The sequence below is a fragment of the Phaethon aethereus genome (assembly GCF_964289735.1).
Source record: "Phaethon aethereus genome assembly, chromosome: 3".
In the NCBI taxonomy this organism is placed as follows: domain Eukaryota; kingdom Metazoa; phylum Chordata; class Aves; order Phaethontiformes; family Phaethontidae; genus Phaethon; species Phaethon aethereus.
The window spans coordinates 17944869-17961859 of NC_138576.1; the positions used below are offsets into that span (position 1 = coordinate 17944869).

The 16991-nt window shown below is 38.7% G+C and overlaps 1 protein-coding gene across 1 annotated transcript in view; it reads left to right on the forward strand.

Moving 5' to 3' along the window:
• Positions 1-16991, forward strand: part of MBOAT2 (membrane bound glycerophospholipid O-acyltransferase 2) — a gene marked incomplete at both ends in the record, with an annotated part of 100814 nt that overhangs the window by 73600 nt on the left and 10223 nt on the right. The window contains 3 exons of the mRNA XM_081997078.1: positions 6621-6675; positions 7493-7676; positions 13847-14039. Of these exons, the coding sequence (XP_081853204.1) occupies positions 6621-6675; positions 7493-7676; positions 13847-14039 (432 nt within the window). The remainder of the gene's footprint in view (positions 1-6620; positions 6676-7492; positions 7677-13846; positions 14040-16991) is intronic.

Sequence of the window (16991 nt, forward strand, 5' to 3'; positions counted from 1 at the left end):
TGGAGAAACTTATGCGCAAGCGCTGTATTAGTTGCCATAGTCTTAATTATCTCTTGCTACCTGCCTTATCAGGTTGTGGTACTACACCATACACTTGGGAGGTTTTTCAGACTATGTACCTTTTTTCTAATTAGAAAGTAAATTTCTTCTTGGTTTGCAGCTAATGAGCAGTCCCATCCAAACTGCAGTACCTGCTGTTATGTTGATAGTAATGGTTTTGTTAGCTGTTTCTTGAACAGCTAACTATTGACCGTTACTTGAACTGTTACATTCTTTCTTGACCAATGTAATCGTGTCAGAAGTATTGAAGAATGTTTCTTGATTGAGTTGGTATAAACATTTCTTCTTTATTTTCAGTTAACTAGATTCTTTGCCTTTTACTTTTCTCAAAGGCAAATAATTCCTATATTCAGCAGAAAGACACCACATTGTTCTAAAGGCATGCGGTCAACTTTAGTATTACAGAATCACAGAATCACTAAGGTTGGAAAGGACCTTCAAGATCAAGTCCAACCATTAATCCAGTGCCACCGTGTGCCCTAAACCATGTCCTGAAGTGCCACATCCACACGTTTTTTGAACACTTCCAGAGATGGCGATTCCACCACCTCCCTGGGCAGCCTGTTCCAATGCTTGACCACCCTCTCAGTGAAGAAATTTTTCCTAATATGCAATCTAAACCTCCCCTGGCGCAACTTGAGGCCATTTCCTCTTGTCCTATCACTAGTTAGTTGGGAGAAGAGACCAACACCCTCGTCACCACAACCCCCTTTCAGGTAGTTGTAGAGAGCAATAAGGTCTCCCCTCAACCTCCTCTTCTTCAGGCTGAACAACCCCAGTTCCCTCAGCCGCTCCTCAGAAGACTTGTGCTGCAGACCCCTCACCAGCTTCGTTGCCCTTCTTTGGACACGCTCCAGCACCTCAATGTCCTTCTTGTAGTGAGGGGCCCAAAGCTGAACACAGGATTGAAGGTGTGGCCTCACCAGTGCCAAGTACAGGGGCACAATCACGTCCCTACTCCTGCTGGCCACACTAGTTCTGATACAGGCCAGGATGCTGTTGGCCTTCTTGGCCACCTGGGCACACTGCCAGCTCATGTTCAGCCGCCTGTCAACCAGCACCCCCAGGTCCCTTTCTGCCAGGCAGCTCTCCAGCCACTCCTCCCCAAGCCTGTAGCGTTGCATGGGGTTGTTGTGACCAAAGTGCAGGACCCTGCACTTGGCCTTGTTAAACCTCATACAGTTGGCCTCAGCCCATTGATCCAGCCTGTCCAGATCCCTCTGCAGAGACCTCCTACCCTCCAGCAGATCAACGCTCCCACCGAACTTGGTGTCATCTGCAAACTTACTGAGGGAGCACTCGATCCCCTCATCCAGATCATCAATAAAGCTATTGAATAAGACCGGCCCCAGAACCGAGTCCTGGGGAACATCACTTGTGACCAGCCGCCAGCCGGATTTAACGCCATTCACCACAACTCTCTGGGCTCGGCCATCCAGCCAGTTTTTTACCCAGGGAATAGTAAACCTGTCTAAGCCACGAGCCGCCAGTTTCTCCAGGAGAATGCTGTAGGAGATGCTGTCAAAGGCTTTACTAAAGTCCAGGTAGACAACATCCACAGCCTTTCCCTCATCCACTAGGCGGGTCACCTGGTCATAGAGGGAAATCAGGTTGGTCAAGCAGGACCTGCCTTTCATGAACCCATGCTGGCTGGGCCTGATTCCTTGGTTGTCCTGCAATCCCTGCTCTTGCTTAAAGGGTGGAAAAGCATTGAACAGCTTATATATTTCTGTACATAGGGTGTAAATACCTACAAAACCAGAACAGGATTACCAGGCTGAACTGCCGATTGTCACAATGTGACCCTATGGTAAAAGGGAACATACTGTGTTTTGGCCAACTTCTGCGATTAAGTGGTGGTTTTTTTGTTGTAGTGAGAGGTGATCAGTTAAGAATGTTGTTATGTTTATGAAAATAAAAGTCTCAAACTATCAGTGTGCTTTTCTGATTTCAAATAGGTCTTTGTTGTTATTATTGTTCTTGTTATTATTACTATTTCTTTTTTAAAATGTATTTGGATGGTTGCTATTGTGAAAGTATAAGCCAGAGAAAATTGAACATCTCTTGAGACAAGAGAAATGTGCGCTTACATTTGTAGAACTAAGTACTCTTAAGGATTTTTGATAGGTCGTCATGACCCAGTTCCACTTTGTAAATGCTGGTATTACAGCAAAGAAGTTGCAGCTGTTGGTGTGGTGGTGTGTGGGAGTGTATTTATTATTATTTTTCTGGTAACTTTATGCTTTCTTCTTATGTCTAGGAGTTTCTTTTAACGCTCGCTCTCTCCAATTGTCTCTTGATCTTTTTTTAAAGTGCTCCCTCTTGTGTTAATGACAGCATGGTCTTTACTGTTGCAGTGTTGGTTACCAAATCAGTTTGAATAAAGCACATGTTATTAGTGTTTAAAGGAATTGTATTTTTCCCCTCCTGAGTGTTCAAGTGTTGTTCTGGGCCTGCGTTGGTTTGCACAGCTCTCTGGATATCAAGACTTCTGATTTTTCTTGCTTTTGGAGGTTTCTTTGCAATTTTATTCAGCTGGTGTCTGTGTCTCTTTGCTTTTGTTGCTGCCAATGTGCTAGTAACAACTAAAACTGTTATTGTCTGTCTGTCTTCTTCAGGTCTTAAAATATTTTTAATAACATCATGCATTTGGGCTCCACTGGTGATCCATTTCAGAACCTGAAATTAAAATTTACTGTAATTACAACAGAGCCTGCTGTTGTAATGATCTCCACGTTTAAGTATTATTAATGTAATATAATCTTATGTCTAAGCATTACTAAGGAGTTACTGATTAGCCAGATTTCATGTAAATACAAAGGTGGATATATTCAAGCAGATTGACCGCAAAGCTGGGGTGGTGCTATGATATTATTGTAAACGTTGTATTATCGCAGTGAGAGCATGGTAGTAGTCATAATAAGCCTTAATAAAGCCTATATGGCAGGAGATTGCAGCCTTTGCAATAGTCTCCTCCTTTAGGACAAGAGAAAACAAATTCTAGCCAGAGAAATGTTACAAAACTTCATGGGTTCCCTAGAAGCAGCATGCTGTTGGACTGGGGTTTTTCATCTCCAGTGTGTAGTAGGTAGGGGACAGCTGTGATTTATGAGCCCTCTGTTCCCGTGGGCAGATACGCTGCCTGAGAAATATTGAATGTATATGTATTAATGCAGCTCATACTGGATAAGCACCAGTGTAAGAGCACCTTTTCCGTATGTATTTTCTATGAATGAAAAAATGTTAACAGTAGCTTTCTGAAAGCTTTCAAGAGTACGACAGAGGCAGAGATGAATGGTTTTCTTCTTGCGTGCTAAGATGATAAATAGGCCTTCAAGACACTGAGAAGGTATTTAAAAAACCAACCAAACAAACACTAAAAAACACACAGGGAAAGCCACTGAACTGACCTCAAAGAAGCTGCTGGCTGGAGGAAAACCTGAGTGAGATAGGAAAATGAAAAATTAATGGAGGTTTACTTGTATGCAGTATGTTTGAGACAGCAAGTGTGTTGTGCAACAGGTTATTTAGGCCTTAAGTGACTTCTCATGTATGTATGTATGTATATAACTTGAACCTGTTTTAAATATGCCAATTTCTTCTTCCTCACCCCTCGAAAAGTAGAGGTCATTTTTCAGTGCTTAGATTCTTCTATTTCAGGTTTGAGGGTTTTTCCTCCTTTTTCATACCACATAAATGATGTGAAATCTTTCATTTGACTAATTACCTTTATCTAGTGGTTAGTCTGGTTTTATGCAAGTTCATTTGGACACACTTGGTGACTGCTTTCTCTTTATGACTTAAGGGTAAAATACTTATATGGAATATAACAGTGAAGGAGGGTCCTGCTCTGGTCGGTTTGCATTGTTTATGCTGTGAGAGACTGGTGGCTCTGTATGGGCTACTTCCCTATACCAGTCACGTCGTGTGATCTGCACCTCTCTATAGGAGTCTTTGTGTTAAATTTCTGTTTAAATTTGTGTTAAATTCAAAGATTACTACCTGAGAACTTGTGGCCATAAAGGTTAACGGACCTTTCAAAATGCTTCTCCTATGTTTTTCATTCAGTACAGTTATCAGCGTAGAAATCTTTGCTGTAGCACCAAGTAGATGATGTGAAAACATAATGATGGGGAAGAGAAAGTGCCTGCATGAAGTTCGGGGTGATGCTTTGTCCTTCAGTTTCTTGCCTTCAGTGGGTGTGATTGGGGATGATTTTCCACTGTGAAGGATTAGGGCCAAGGAAGGCACTTTTCCAGGTCATATTGGAAGAGAGGAGATAACAAGTTGATAACCCCTCTGTATTCTCAATTTTGTTGAAGACCAAAGTACAGTTTTAGTTGCAAGTATGCATAGGTCACAGTTCCTGGAGCCACACAAAGACAACAGTTATGTCCGCTTTATATAAGTATTTCCATGAGTCATAGAACTAAATGAGGTTTGACTTCCCACTTGCCCCCCAATCTTTTTTTTTTGTCTTAAGCGTGACTGATTTTGGTATCTAAAAAAAAAAAAAAAAAAAAAGGCTCCAGTTGAAACTTTCCTTATGCTTAGATGAAATACAAGGGCTCCCCTCTATGGCTTTACTGGCATCAAGGGGTGGGTGGAGTTGAAGGCAACCTTTCTGTGAGTGGAGGAGGATCTTCTATAGAATCACCTATTTTCATAGAATCATAGAATAGTGTGGGTTGGAAGGGACCTTTAAAGGTCATCTAGTCCAACTCCCCTGCAGTGAGCAGCAACATCTGCAACTAGATCAGGTTGCTCACAGCCCCTGTCTAACCTGACCTTGAATGTTTCCAGGCATGGGGCATCTACCACCTCTCTGGGCAACCTGGGCCAGTGTTTCAACATCCTCATGTGAAAAAACTGCTTCCTTCTATCTAATCTAAATCTGCCCTCTCTTAGTTTAAAACCATTACCCCTTGTCCTGTCGCAACAGGCCCTGCTAAAATGTCTGTCCCCATCTTTCTTAGAAGCCCCCTCGAAGTACTGGAAGGCTGCAAGAAGGTCTCCCTGGAGCCTTCTATTCCCGAGGCTGAACAACCCCAACTCTCTCAGCCTTTCTTCATAGGAGAGGTGTTCCATCCCTCTGATAATTTTTGTGGCCTCCTCTGGACCCGCTCCAACAGGTCCATGTCTTTCCTGTGCTCAGGCCTCCAGAGCTGGGTGGGATCTCACCAGAGCGGAGTAGAGGGGCAGAATCCCCTCCCTTCACCTGCCGGCCACGCTGCTTTGGATGCAGCCCAGGACACAGTTGGCCTTCTGGGCTCCGAGTGCACATTGCCGGCTCTTGTCCAGGTTTTCATCTACCAGTACCCCTGAGACTTTCTCATCAGGGCTGTTCTCGATCCCTTCATCCCCCAGCCTCTTTTGATACCGGGGGTTGCCCTGACCCAGGTGCAGGACCCTGCACTTGGCCTTGTTGAACCTTTTGAATTTTATTTTAATAAAACGCATTGGTATTTCTGTATCTATACTACCTCTGTTCATTCTAGGGAGGAAGATAATTGAAGTGGGATTCCATAAATATTTCCTTTAGGAAGCTATGCGCGTAAAAAAATAATTTTTTTAGTGCTTACGATGGCAAAGAAAACTTGTAAATGTGAGTAGTGGGGAATGGATGCATGTGCTAGTGTCTGAACCAGTGGAGAGGCTGCAGGAGGAGCTGAAGTAGTCATTTTGGCAAACAGTGCTGGCTGGTATAAACCAGGGCTGTCTGAAGGAAGGAGCTCTGCTTCTTCTGTGCCCCTGAATTAGTGTATTTTATAATAATTTAAAGCGTCAAAGGTCGTATTTTTTACTTTTCTCTTTTATGTGAGTACAAATTTTGAAGCTTATTTTTTCAGGGGTAGGCCACCAGCTTTTCAGAAAGTACCATGTATGGCAAGAAAGTTAATTCAGTCTTCCTGCTGATTTTGGCCTTGGCCTGCCCCCTTCTGCTAGCAGGGGCTAGGGCTTCTCGTTAGTGCTCATGAAAAAGGCCTGAGCAGCCTTTGCTATGTGCCTGCTTCACTGGACCTTGTTTACAATCTTTACTTGCAGCATGAAGGTGCTCTTGAGGTCTGCCTTAAATTTTTAATTGCTTAAGTCTGTCTTGGACTGTGTTCATACTATACATCAAATGTCCAATGACTAGTGTAATGTCCCTGGGCTACTGCAGTGTTAAAAGGGGTTTGGGGCTTATCCAATTTCCAGGACTGGGAATAAAGGGTTTTAAAACCTGCAGACTTTGAAATCTTAACCAATGTCGGGGAATTGTATTTCTCAACACTTTTTACAAGCCTTCTCAATGCTTTCCTGAAACCCATGTGGTTTCAGGTTTAGGCACTGTTGGATATAGCTGAGGTTACAAGAGTTTGTAATTTTGTCAACAGTAAGAATTGTTTGATCCCTCTCCAGCAAAAATGTTATGTGACATAGTATCTCTGAAATTGCATGAGGACTTAAGAAATTACATTGCAGCATGAGGCTTGCTCTGCTGAGTAAAGAAACTGCTAATTAATGTGTGGGGGTTTAGCTTTTCTTTATTTTTTCTTTTTTCCTGTCGTCTTCTCTAGGAATGTTTCGGAAAAATGAAGATTTGACTCCATCACAGAGGTGCTTGGCTGTAAGGTAGGCTTTCAGACATCTCAGAGTTTCATTTCTGGGTGTGGGGAGAAACTGGTGTTTTGTGTGCTATGTTAATACTCTCTGGGATTGCTACAGTTCATATTCAAGATAGAGAGTTTACAAACTCATGTAAAACAGATCCATGCTTTTTATATTTGTAGCTTAATTTGTACATCTATTCTCAAAAATACCGCTAGAAGTAGGTTTTATTCTTATTTGAGAAACTAATTCAAAGATCTATACAGTCTATGCAAATTAATGCCATATCAGATAGGAGACTAGTTAACACTTAGTACACATATAAAGTAGCTGGTGGAGGAACATGCTTGTTTAAGTCTGGGTTTTTGGTATTTAACTTAACCTTTTCTCCTTTCTTTATTTGGAGACTTGAAAATAGTATGTTGTCCTGGGCAAAACAGTCTTGACTTGAGGCATTTTCCTGCCAGTTAACAACAAACCTTTGTTTACTGATTCAGTTATTGAGGAAAAAAAGGAAAACATAAACAGCTGAAAAACAGTTAGGGAAACACCCTTCCTTCTCCTTCCCCAGGCTCAGCTTCAGCCAGATGCCTCTATTGGGCAAGGAGGGAGTCACCAGAGTTCTGGAGATCTGTCTGAAAACGCTCAGTATGCGTTGGAAAGAAATGCTGTGTGTAGAATGTTTTAAGCTGTGATTACAAAAGACACATAAACTGCTATTCTACATGTGGTTTTTACTGCAGTTAGAGTAAGCAATAACATGGAGTATGACTTTTCCTACTGTGGAAATTCTGTAGAACTACACGTTCCATCTCACAAGTTGCTTGTCTTTGAATTACAGACGCATGCCAAGTCTACTGGAGTATTTAAGTTACAACTGTAATTTCATGGGTATCCTGGCAGGCCCGTTATGCTCTTACAAAGACTATATTACTTTCATTGAAGGCAGATCATACCAACTGCAACAGTCTGAAGCAAATGGGAAGGAAGATACAAAATATGAACAAACGGATCCTTCTCCAAATGTAAGATGTATGACTTGCAGTGCCAATGCTTACGTAATCGTTGCATGAAAAGCTTGGTTTGCACTGTTCGTTTACAGGCATAACTTCTGAGCTGTATCTGGAGTTCATTCATCAACAGTATAGCTCCCTGTTTAAGAAGTTAAATACTTATTTTTTTTAAGGCAGGTTTTCTCCATGGTTTCCAGTCTGGATCTTGTGGATAAAAGCAGACTAAATTGGAGCTTCCTAACAAGCTTATGTGGTAAAAAGTAGTCTTTAAATTAAAACAGTTTATGCATGTTTTCTTCAAAGCATTAAAAAAGTCCTGGTAAGGACAAAGTGCACAATTTGTCATTTGAAAGCTGATGAGACTTAAAAGTTCCAGTAAGGTTTCATAAGCGTTCTGAAAATCTACTGTTTTTTAATGTCTTCTTGCAGCAAGTAAAAAACATTCATGTGTAACAAGTTGAAAAACACTCACAGAAATAGTTTCATTTTTCTTCTTTTCATTCATGTAGAGAGGTACTAAAGATGGATTTTGATCTGAAGGTGTCGTAAAAGGTGTACTAGCCTAGTACTACAGCTAGTAATCCATACAACATATTTCTTTTTTTGCTTTGTTCTGTTACTGGAAAAGAGACCAAATACATACAGAAGGAAGTCCAGTTGACCATACCTTACAAGAGATACTGTATGGCGTGGATTAAAATCAAAAGCTCCCGAAGCTTGTTGCTTTTAAAGTTTAATCCAATTAGTTTAATGCTCAGGGTACTGAATATTATCTTTTCACTCTTTTCATATTCTCTTAAATAGGAGTCTATCAGACTTTTAAATTTGTGTGTGCCTAAGATAATTATTACCAGACATACAAAGCAGAGTTATCATGGAGTTGACTGGAACACTTCAGATAAATAGCTTTTGACAATTCTAGTGCCAATTACCTGTTTTCTGCTTATCTTATGGACCACCAGCTGTTGCTGGAGCAGATGAAGGCATTCCCACATACAGCTGCTTGTCACATCCTACCATCTGGAGGTTACCATCCCCACAGCTGGGCTAACAGGGAGTGCTTCCCAATCGGTTGTGTCATCTCCAGCCACTTCCATCCTTTGAATGTGGATGAGGACTCTTTGCATGTTCCATTCTACCCTTCTTATGTGGTTGTAGTAACTCGCACCACAGGAATGTAAACTAGTGGCTGGAGGATGATAACACTTTAAACCTCTCCACATCTTGACAAAGTAACTAAGCTCATAGAAGTGTGCTGTGGAGCAAGTATTGGGGAAGGGAGAAAGACACAAGAGAATTCCTTGCATAGATTGATACCGTGTAGTCTGTAGCCTGCACTGATGTGCTGTATTGGCAAAGTGGCAGGCACTTCTGTTTTCAAACATCGTGTCGGCTCAGTACAGGCATCGCGTCTTATGTACTAAAATCCTATTTCTTCAGAAAAATAGTATAGTAAAATTATTGCAAATAAATAGAACTAACCAAATTCACCAGTATCAGTACTTCTGGACATGCATCTACTAACTGCCTGGTAGGACTTCCGTGTTTTTACCGCATAATCTTGCTAGCAATCTGAACAGAGTAGAAATAAATGTAAACCTATCATGGATTCTTCTTTCAGGTAAGCAGTTTTCCTTAAAATTAATTGCTCTTAAGAAGCTTGAAACTTTTTGCAATTTATGCTGCATTAGGTTTTGGTATAAAAATAAAGAGAAACTGTCTATGTTGTTGATACTTCATCTCCTAACTGGTGTTAGAGAAATCTAGCTGCATTCTATAACACCAGAAAGTAGTGTGTGCTTTTGGAGAAATATGGGTGATATAATTTTACTGCATTTGCTGCATCAATTAAAATACTCATTGTCTTGTTCTAGAAAAATGTTTAAAAAACATTAATACTTTAAATTTATTCCTTGATTCTCATGTCATTATTTCAAGAAGAATAAATTGTTAGGTAACTCAAAATATGAAATGTAATGGGGATCAGCAAATGTTAATCTAGTAAATGGAAAAAAAAATCCTTCAGCTGAGTTACAGTAAGTTTCATTTCTGAGTAGTTCATGCCAGCCTCCCCCTCTATACCCTGTGTTGACTGCATGATGTTACCTTGGTTTAGTATTTTTGCTGTGTTCATTGCATGTGAAATGACTCTAGTTAACGTATTAAAACTTATTTCTTATATCCCTCCTATTGTGCCTTTTTGCAAGCTATCAATTGTTGGTGCTCAAAGTGGTGTCAACTCTCAGAAATTAATATCTGTCTTTGTAAGTTTCTTTTTATTATGGCTACCCTTAAAATACAAGATTCCTGTCAGCACATATCTGCTTGCTTGGTTATTATCCAGACTCTTCCTACAGGTTATAAAGTTCTTGCTTAATTACCTGTAATTTTTACCTGAGGTGCTAACCTCCTCAAAATAGTATGTTTTAACATAGCTCAATATAATATTGAGCTCCTTATTGATAGTTTATCAACAGAGGAGAATAACAGATTCATTCAAATAAAAAGTTAAAAGATCCTGTTCTACTTTTTGGTACATATTTATATATATGTTATACATGTTTATACAATAATATCTTTCTAAAATTCCTGAGCTTAGTGAATGTTTTGCCTTTATTGCTTCAATTAGAAAGTTGTTCCTGAACTCCTTTCTCTTTCAACCTAATTATATTCCTGTCTAATGAATGCACATTTTGCTTTTGTCCTGGCACTGTCTTTTAGCTTATGTACCTTATTACCTTCTCCGTGTTGGCCACATTTGATATTTTTATACAGTGATGCTCAGTTTTTGTTCATCAAAGCTAAATGAGCCAAGCCTTTCTACCTTTTTGTTGTAAAATACGTTTTATGTTCTACTTCATGTGAGAACAGTTATCCTGCAGCTTAAGTTCTTTTACTTCCTTAACAGAACAGTTGCTTTGGGGAAGTGTAGTTTTTGAGTTATTTCACAATAACCAGGTGTTACTTTTCAACTTGATATGTTGAAAACTTTAAAGAGTGAATGAAATTAAACTTTAAACTTTTAAATTAGTTACTTCATCCTTGTAAAAACAGAGCAGCCCTCCTGTGAATGTGCAATCCAGTGATCACCCATTTACGCCCTGGCAGAGAAGCTTGTATCAATAACCTAGTTAATTAAGCATTAGGAAGTGAATTAATGTTTTACCAAATGCATTTCTATACATAGTTGAGCTATAGATTATTTTGGCGTCAGGTAAGGACTTCTGTTTCTGTATAAATGTATTCAAAACTGGAGTGCTAGAAACAATCCTCAGGCTGTAATTTTATAATATTTAGGCCAATCCAAGTATAAACTCTTGCTGAATCTGGTAGGTCCTGGCTGTTTGTGCTGGGTCCTTTGCTTATTGTAGCAAATATTGCACTTATTGCACTGCACCATGGCCCGATTTGGATCATTTGATACAGTCTAAAACTCATTTGTCACTAACAAAAAAAAAAAAAAAAGGCAAACGCCTCAAATTTTCACTTGATTTGCTTTTCTAATTTGACTCCCTAGAAGGAAAAGAGCAAAAACTTGCAGTCCAGGTGAGGAGACAGGGCAGGGCTGCTTCTTTGCCTTGCAGCCCGTGTTTGGGCTGACCTTCAGAAACGCTGCTTAAACCAGTCTTGAAAGCTCAGCTCTCTGTCTTTGTAGAGGCAGGAGATTATCTCCATTGCTGTTTGCTAAGGACACTAATATACCTGACACTGATCCCTGTGAGTGGTATTAGCATGCTTGATGGGGGTTCTGGGATTTATAATTATTGAGTGAAGTAGTAAAATTTAAAAAAAAAAAAAAAAAAGTCATGCTATTTCTGGATGTAGTTATGCTTGTCCCTACACCTAAACGTTGCTGATAAAAAAAAATATTGTACAAATACATCATTTAAATACTTTATAAACAGATTAAAACACCTTCCTCCTACAGTATTTTTTCTACAACTACAAATTGAAAACTGGAGAGTTTATATTTTAAAGTACAATTTATAGCAGAACCCCGTATGAGTTGATTATTTTTTTCTTAAGATAAATTTTGTTGAAACTCTGATGCTTTTCTTTAAAAGAAAAGAGCTTTCACCTCCGTGATTTAGCTAAAAACCTTCAAAGAGGTACTAAGCATATTGTGTTGAATAGACAGATTAATGATTTGTATTTACTAATAGAAAAACTGGTAAATGGTAAAAAGCAGGCCTTTAAACAGATAATGTTTCCTTATAAGTTGCCAGAACATATTTTGAGGCTTTATAGAGATCTTCGAATGGAAAATACCTATTTTATATTTTTATGCTTATACTTTAAGTTGCATGTTAATGTTACCAGCCTAGAAATACTGTTTCTCAGGCTTAAATTGAACAAGATTTTACATTACTGCTTAGACTTTGAAGTTAAGTCCTTGCAACTGTCTTCAGAACTTTGGGGTGATGCCTTTCGGTATTTACAAATATCTAACTTTTGCAGACATTGCATACCAAAATTAAAGATTTATTAATGTTGTTAATAACTGATTTTCTGAACATTAATTTCTATTTAAATTCCTGAAGGAGTTAAGCCAACTAAACTTTTCCTTTGCTCTGGCAAAAAGAGAGATGAATTAATAGTTGCTAGAAAAACAAAGGAAAATTTTTAGAAAGTTAATGCCTTTTACTTTTAACTTCTGTAAAACGGTAAAATATTAAAATGAAGTTTATTAGAAAGCAAGTAGAAACAAATAATTAAACACCAGGTTTAGCTGATAATAGGTAGTTGCCTCCTGAATTATCTAGCTAGTCTGTTTAATTATCTGGGTTTTCGGATCCTCTCTGAAATATCTTCTGAGATGAGCCACCTGAAATATATGCCGTATCCAAAGTTACCCTCACTATTTTACAGTTTTTCCAAGTCTAATTTTTTTTTTATCTGCTTGCACCACCTCTTTCATCTGTGTGACTGAGTGAATCTTTGATACTGCGTGTCTTGCAGAAATCTGTGTTTTCAGTTGGGCACTTAATGCTCCATTTTGTGTCATGGAACAGAATTACTCTTTATTTTGGAACTAGGTATGTGAGCTGCACTCTAATTGAAGCAGGATGTTATCTTTAAAAGTTTGGACAGGTGTACTTGGAAGGATGGACAGAAGAAGGATTCTGGTTATCTCTTTGTTCTGATGCTTCAAACAAAAATTGCTAGGTCAATTGCTTTCTTGACAAGCTTAGTGTTTGTAGAATTGTACTGTAAATTAAAATTGTAATGTTTAAATTTAAATATTGAGATTACTTAAAATCAAAACTTGAAAATTACATTTAAATGAACTAGCTCTCAAACTTTGTTTTTGTAGGTGCTTGGTTAGTGTGTTACTTTAGGAACGTGCACAGAACATGGTATCTGCCCTTGGGATGTGGATCAGCCTAGCTACTTAAAGCAGTCAACGTTATGCATTATTGCCCTATCTGTTTTATAATAGAACCGTAGAAGGGTTTTCCTAAAAATACGTACTCTTTAGTGTGGTGGTTATAGCAAAACTGAGTTTTGAGGAAAATCTGAGTCCAGGTCCTACCTGAACAATGTATTTTTACATGTCTGTGAGTACATTATTGGACCCCTTGATCACTCTAGTTGGGAAAACAGGTTATACAGAACTGAGGTATTTTGGCTGTAAATTCATAAATTATTTCAGTATTTTTTAGTTGGTTTATAATTTAAATACTGCAGTAATCTAACAGAGATGATTGATATATTGAGTTGGGCAGCAACTGAACACCTGCGTTATGCCATTCATTACTGACCACGAACTGAAGCTTTGCCATTGTTTTTGGAATCTCTGCAATTGTACTCATCTTGTCCTAGATCATATGCTTTGTGTTGTGATGTCTTAATGGCTTACTTCCTTCAGTAATTTGACAATGAAATAAGAAAAACTGGAGTTGTAAAAGATATTCCCGTTATTGAAAGAGTTTTTAGAGGCTCGCTATAGTCAGATTGGATTTGCTGTGTTTGCCAGAAGTGGTGCTCACAACTTAATCAAGATAACAATATTCCTTGAGCCTCTGTAAAATGTTACCAACTATTTTAAAGTTGGTTGCATAATTACTGAAAAATTGACGTATATATACGTCTGTTTGGGGAAGGAATATTGTAACTTGCCTTTGTTTCCAGAAGATGAACACAAATGAAGCTTACAAAGTCTCCCATCTTAAACTTTTCAGATAGCCGTGGCACAGAAACTTTTAATATGTGGACTGTCCTTACTCTTCCACATGACTATTACAAAAACTTTGCCTGTGGAATACAACATTGATGATAACTTCCGAGCTACAGCATCATGGCCTGTAAGGTTTTTCTACCTATATGTGTCTCTTATGGCTGCCAGACCCAAGTATTATTTTGCATGGACTTTAGGTAAGTATGTATATAAAAAAAAAAAAAAAAAAAAGAAAAAGAAAGAAAGTGTATGTATTGAGTTTAATTTGAGATGCTGCACACCAAGCATGTATTAAAAAGTGACAGTGCCCTCTTGAGGCCTTAGGAAAACATTATTATATTTAAGTATTACAAGGTAATGTCAAAGTACATTGAATGCTTTCTCTCTTTTTGAGAAACAAAACTTACCATAAATCTAAGCACAGTGTTGTGACAGTGTTGCAAATGAGATCATGGTCTCCTGAATAAATCTGAGTGAAACATAAGGTTTTTTTGGAGAGTGATAGTGCTTTAATGAGCAATGACTTTTTTGGTTTTTAAAAATTGTAGTAAATCTAGTCTGATGTACAATTCCTGATTATTGTTTTTAATTCACTTATTTTAATACTTTGATTTTGGCATATCTGAAAAGTTACTCTAAGCCTCTTTCTGTAATTAGTTATCAGTAATTTGCTTAATGTTATTCAAGCATGAAAAAAAGATGAATATGTTGCAATTCAGTTATATCGTAGTGGTGCTAATAGTAGATGGCATTCACAGTTATATTTTCAGAATTTGATGGGTGACACTTCAGTTTTAGTCTTTGTTTACTAAAAGTTCTAATTGACCCACAGGATAACACCCACAGTCACTGATTTAAGACACTGAATAGATGATATAGTTTAAAGAATGTTTTGCTTTTCACTTCACGTTACTTGAAGAAAAACCCAACACATACAACAGCAAAATGCTGTATTTATGTAAGCTGACATCTTGGAAGTGGTTCACAAAACAGATTTCATCAGTTTCCTCCTCCTCTCCACTTTTACATATTTGTTTCATAATTCTTTCAAGAGAGAATCTGTGTGAAACAATGCAATAAAGAAAGCCTTGGTGTAGCAGAGCAGCATGACTCATTTACAGCTGCTGGTTTCATTCCTGGTCAATGAATGAAGTGCTTTCACTTGTATGGATATAGTAATTCTGGGGCTTCTTGTGGAATGAAATAATTTCAAATGCTGTGCTCTTAAGCACCAGTATCATCGTCTATAAAGAGTAGGAGTCATCTGAAAAATGAATAATGTTCGTTGCTTTTTTCCCTGTAGTACTTCAGATGGATTTTTCCTTATGTGCTTGCTAACATTCCTTTGGTAAAATACTGTACTTTTTGTTTGCTAAATAACTTTTTTCTTTAACCTTCTTTCTTCTACTTTACCTCACTTAAACTTCTAATAAGGTTTCATAATGGTATGAGTAGAATGTGAGGGGGCCTTAACAGTTTCGCTGGATATTATGTTTTCGAGTTGTACATTGCTATTCTTTGCACTTAAAAGAATCTGTTAATAAAATCAATTACTTAAAATGAATACTTACTTAAACGCTAGTTAATAAAATGACTACTTTAGCCGTAGTCTTTGTACTCTAGCTAGCAAGAAATTATGGAGTTCATGTCATCAGCTGTTTCTAATTGAGCATAAAATCATTGTCTAATGATTGAAGTCGACATCAGTGATATCAGATGTATAGCAGCAAATTTTGTTGCTTTTCAAATATGTTTTTTAAAACTGCTATTGATGAGCAAATAAAAATATTATAAACTACCCTATATTAAATCAAATGTCATAAAGCCCTCTTCCTGACCGGTAGATAACTGGAGAGACTGAACTTCAGGAAAGGAACTGAGTCAATTGTTTCTTTTACTTTCCAAATGCACTGGATTAATACGTTGGCAAAAGTTGTTGAGAAGAAAAGAAAAAGCAAAAGATACTAATTTCTCTTACATGTCACTGTTGTATAAAGTAAACCCTTTTTAATATGGTAATACAAACTGAGCAATTTCTCTTGCCTTACTAGCTGTAATTTAAGAGGTGACAATTTAATTACAGTGCTTCAGATGAGCTCTCTCCGTTAGCTCAGAATTCGTGTCCTGTAACTAGAGGACTAGATCTGTATTGCTTCTGCAGAACCTTTTGCCTACCTTGCTTCCAAATCCTCAGGACTCCGCTGAACTGGGAGAGGAGCTGGCATTCTTCTCCCCATGGTCACTTATTTATCCACGGAAGCGGATGCATGGTTAGGTTTCTGCCTCACGGATGTGTGCCCATGTTTGGGTGCATGCAACCAAGTGCTTGGCTCAACGGGGGCAACGTATGGAAAAAAACCTTGTTTTCTTGCAATTGACCATCTACTTTGAGAAGTACAGCTGAGGAAATTTTAGTGTCTGAGCTAATAAAGCTGAGGCAAAGGTGATGATGGCAAGTGACAGGTGGTACTCAGACTGTGACATCCCTTGTATTTTCCTACATATTCCACATGACGGTAGCAGGTTTTTCTCCTAGGGAAGAGTATTGTTGGCTTTGAACTATTTGACCTTTGGCATGCATCGTAAGCACTTCACATTCAGAAGTTGTGTTAACAGTGGCCTTGTGCCGTTAGTGGAAATCTGACAAACTCTGCACTGCTTAACGAATTACTGTTTTCTTCTGTTAGGCTGGCACTGCTCTGCGTGTGGTGCTGCAACTGTGTACCTGCCTGACGTGAATCATGCAGTTATAGAATCATAGAACAGTTTGGGTTGGAAGGAATCCTTAAAAGTCATCTAGTCCAGTCCCCCTGCAGTGAGCAGGGACATCTTCAACTAGAGCAGGTTGCTCAGAGCCCCGTCCAACCTGACCTGGAGTGTTTCCAGAGATGGGGCATCTACCACCTCTCGCAACCTGGGACAGTGTTTCACCATCCTCCTGGTGAAAAATTTCTTCATTCTCTCCTGTCGAAGTCTGCCCTCTTTTAGTTTAAAACCATTACCCCTTGTCCTGTCGCAACAGGCCCTGCTAAAATGTCTGTCCCCATCTTTCTTAGAAGCCCTCTTTAAGTACTGGAAGGCTGCAAGAAGGTCTCCCCAGAGCCTTCTCTTCTCCAGGCTGAACAACCCCAACTCTCTCAGCCTGTCCT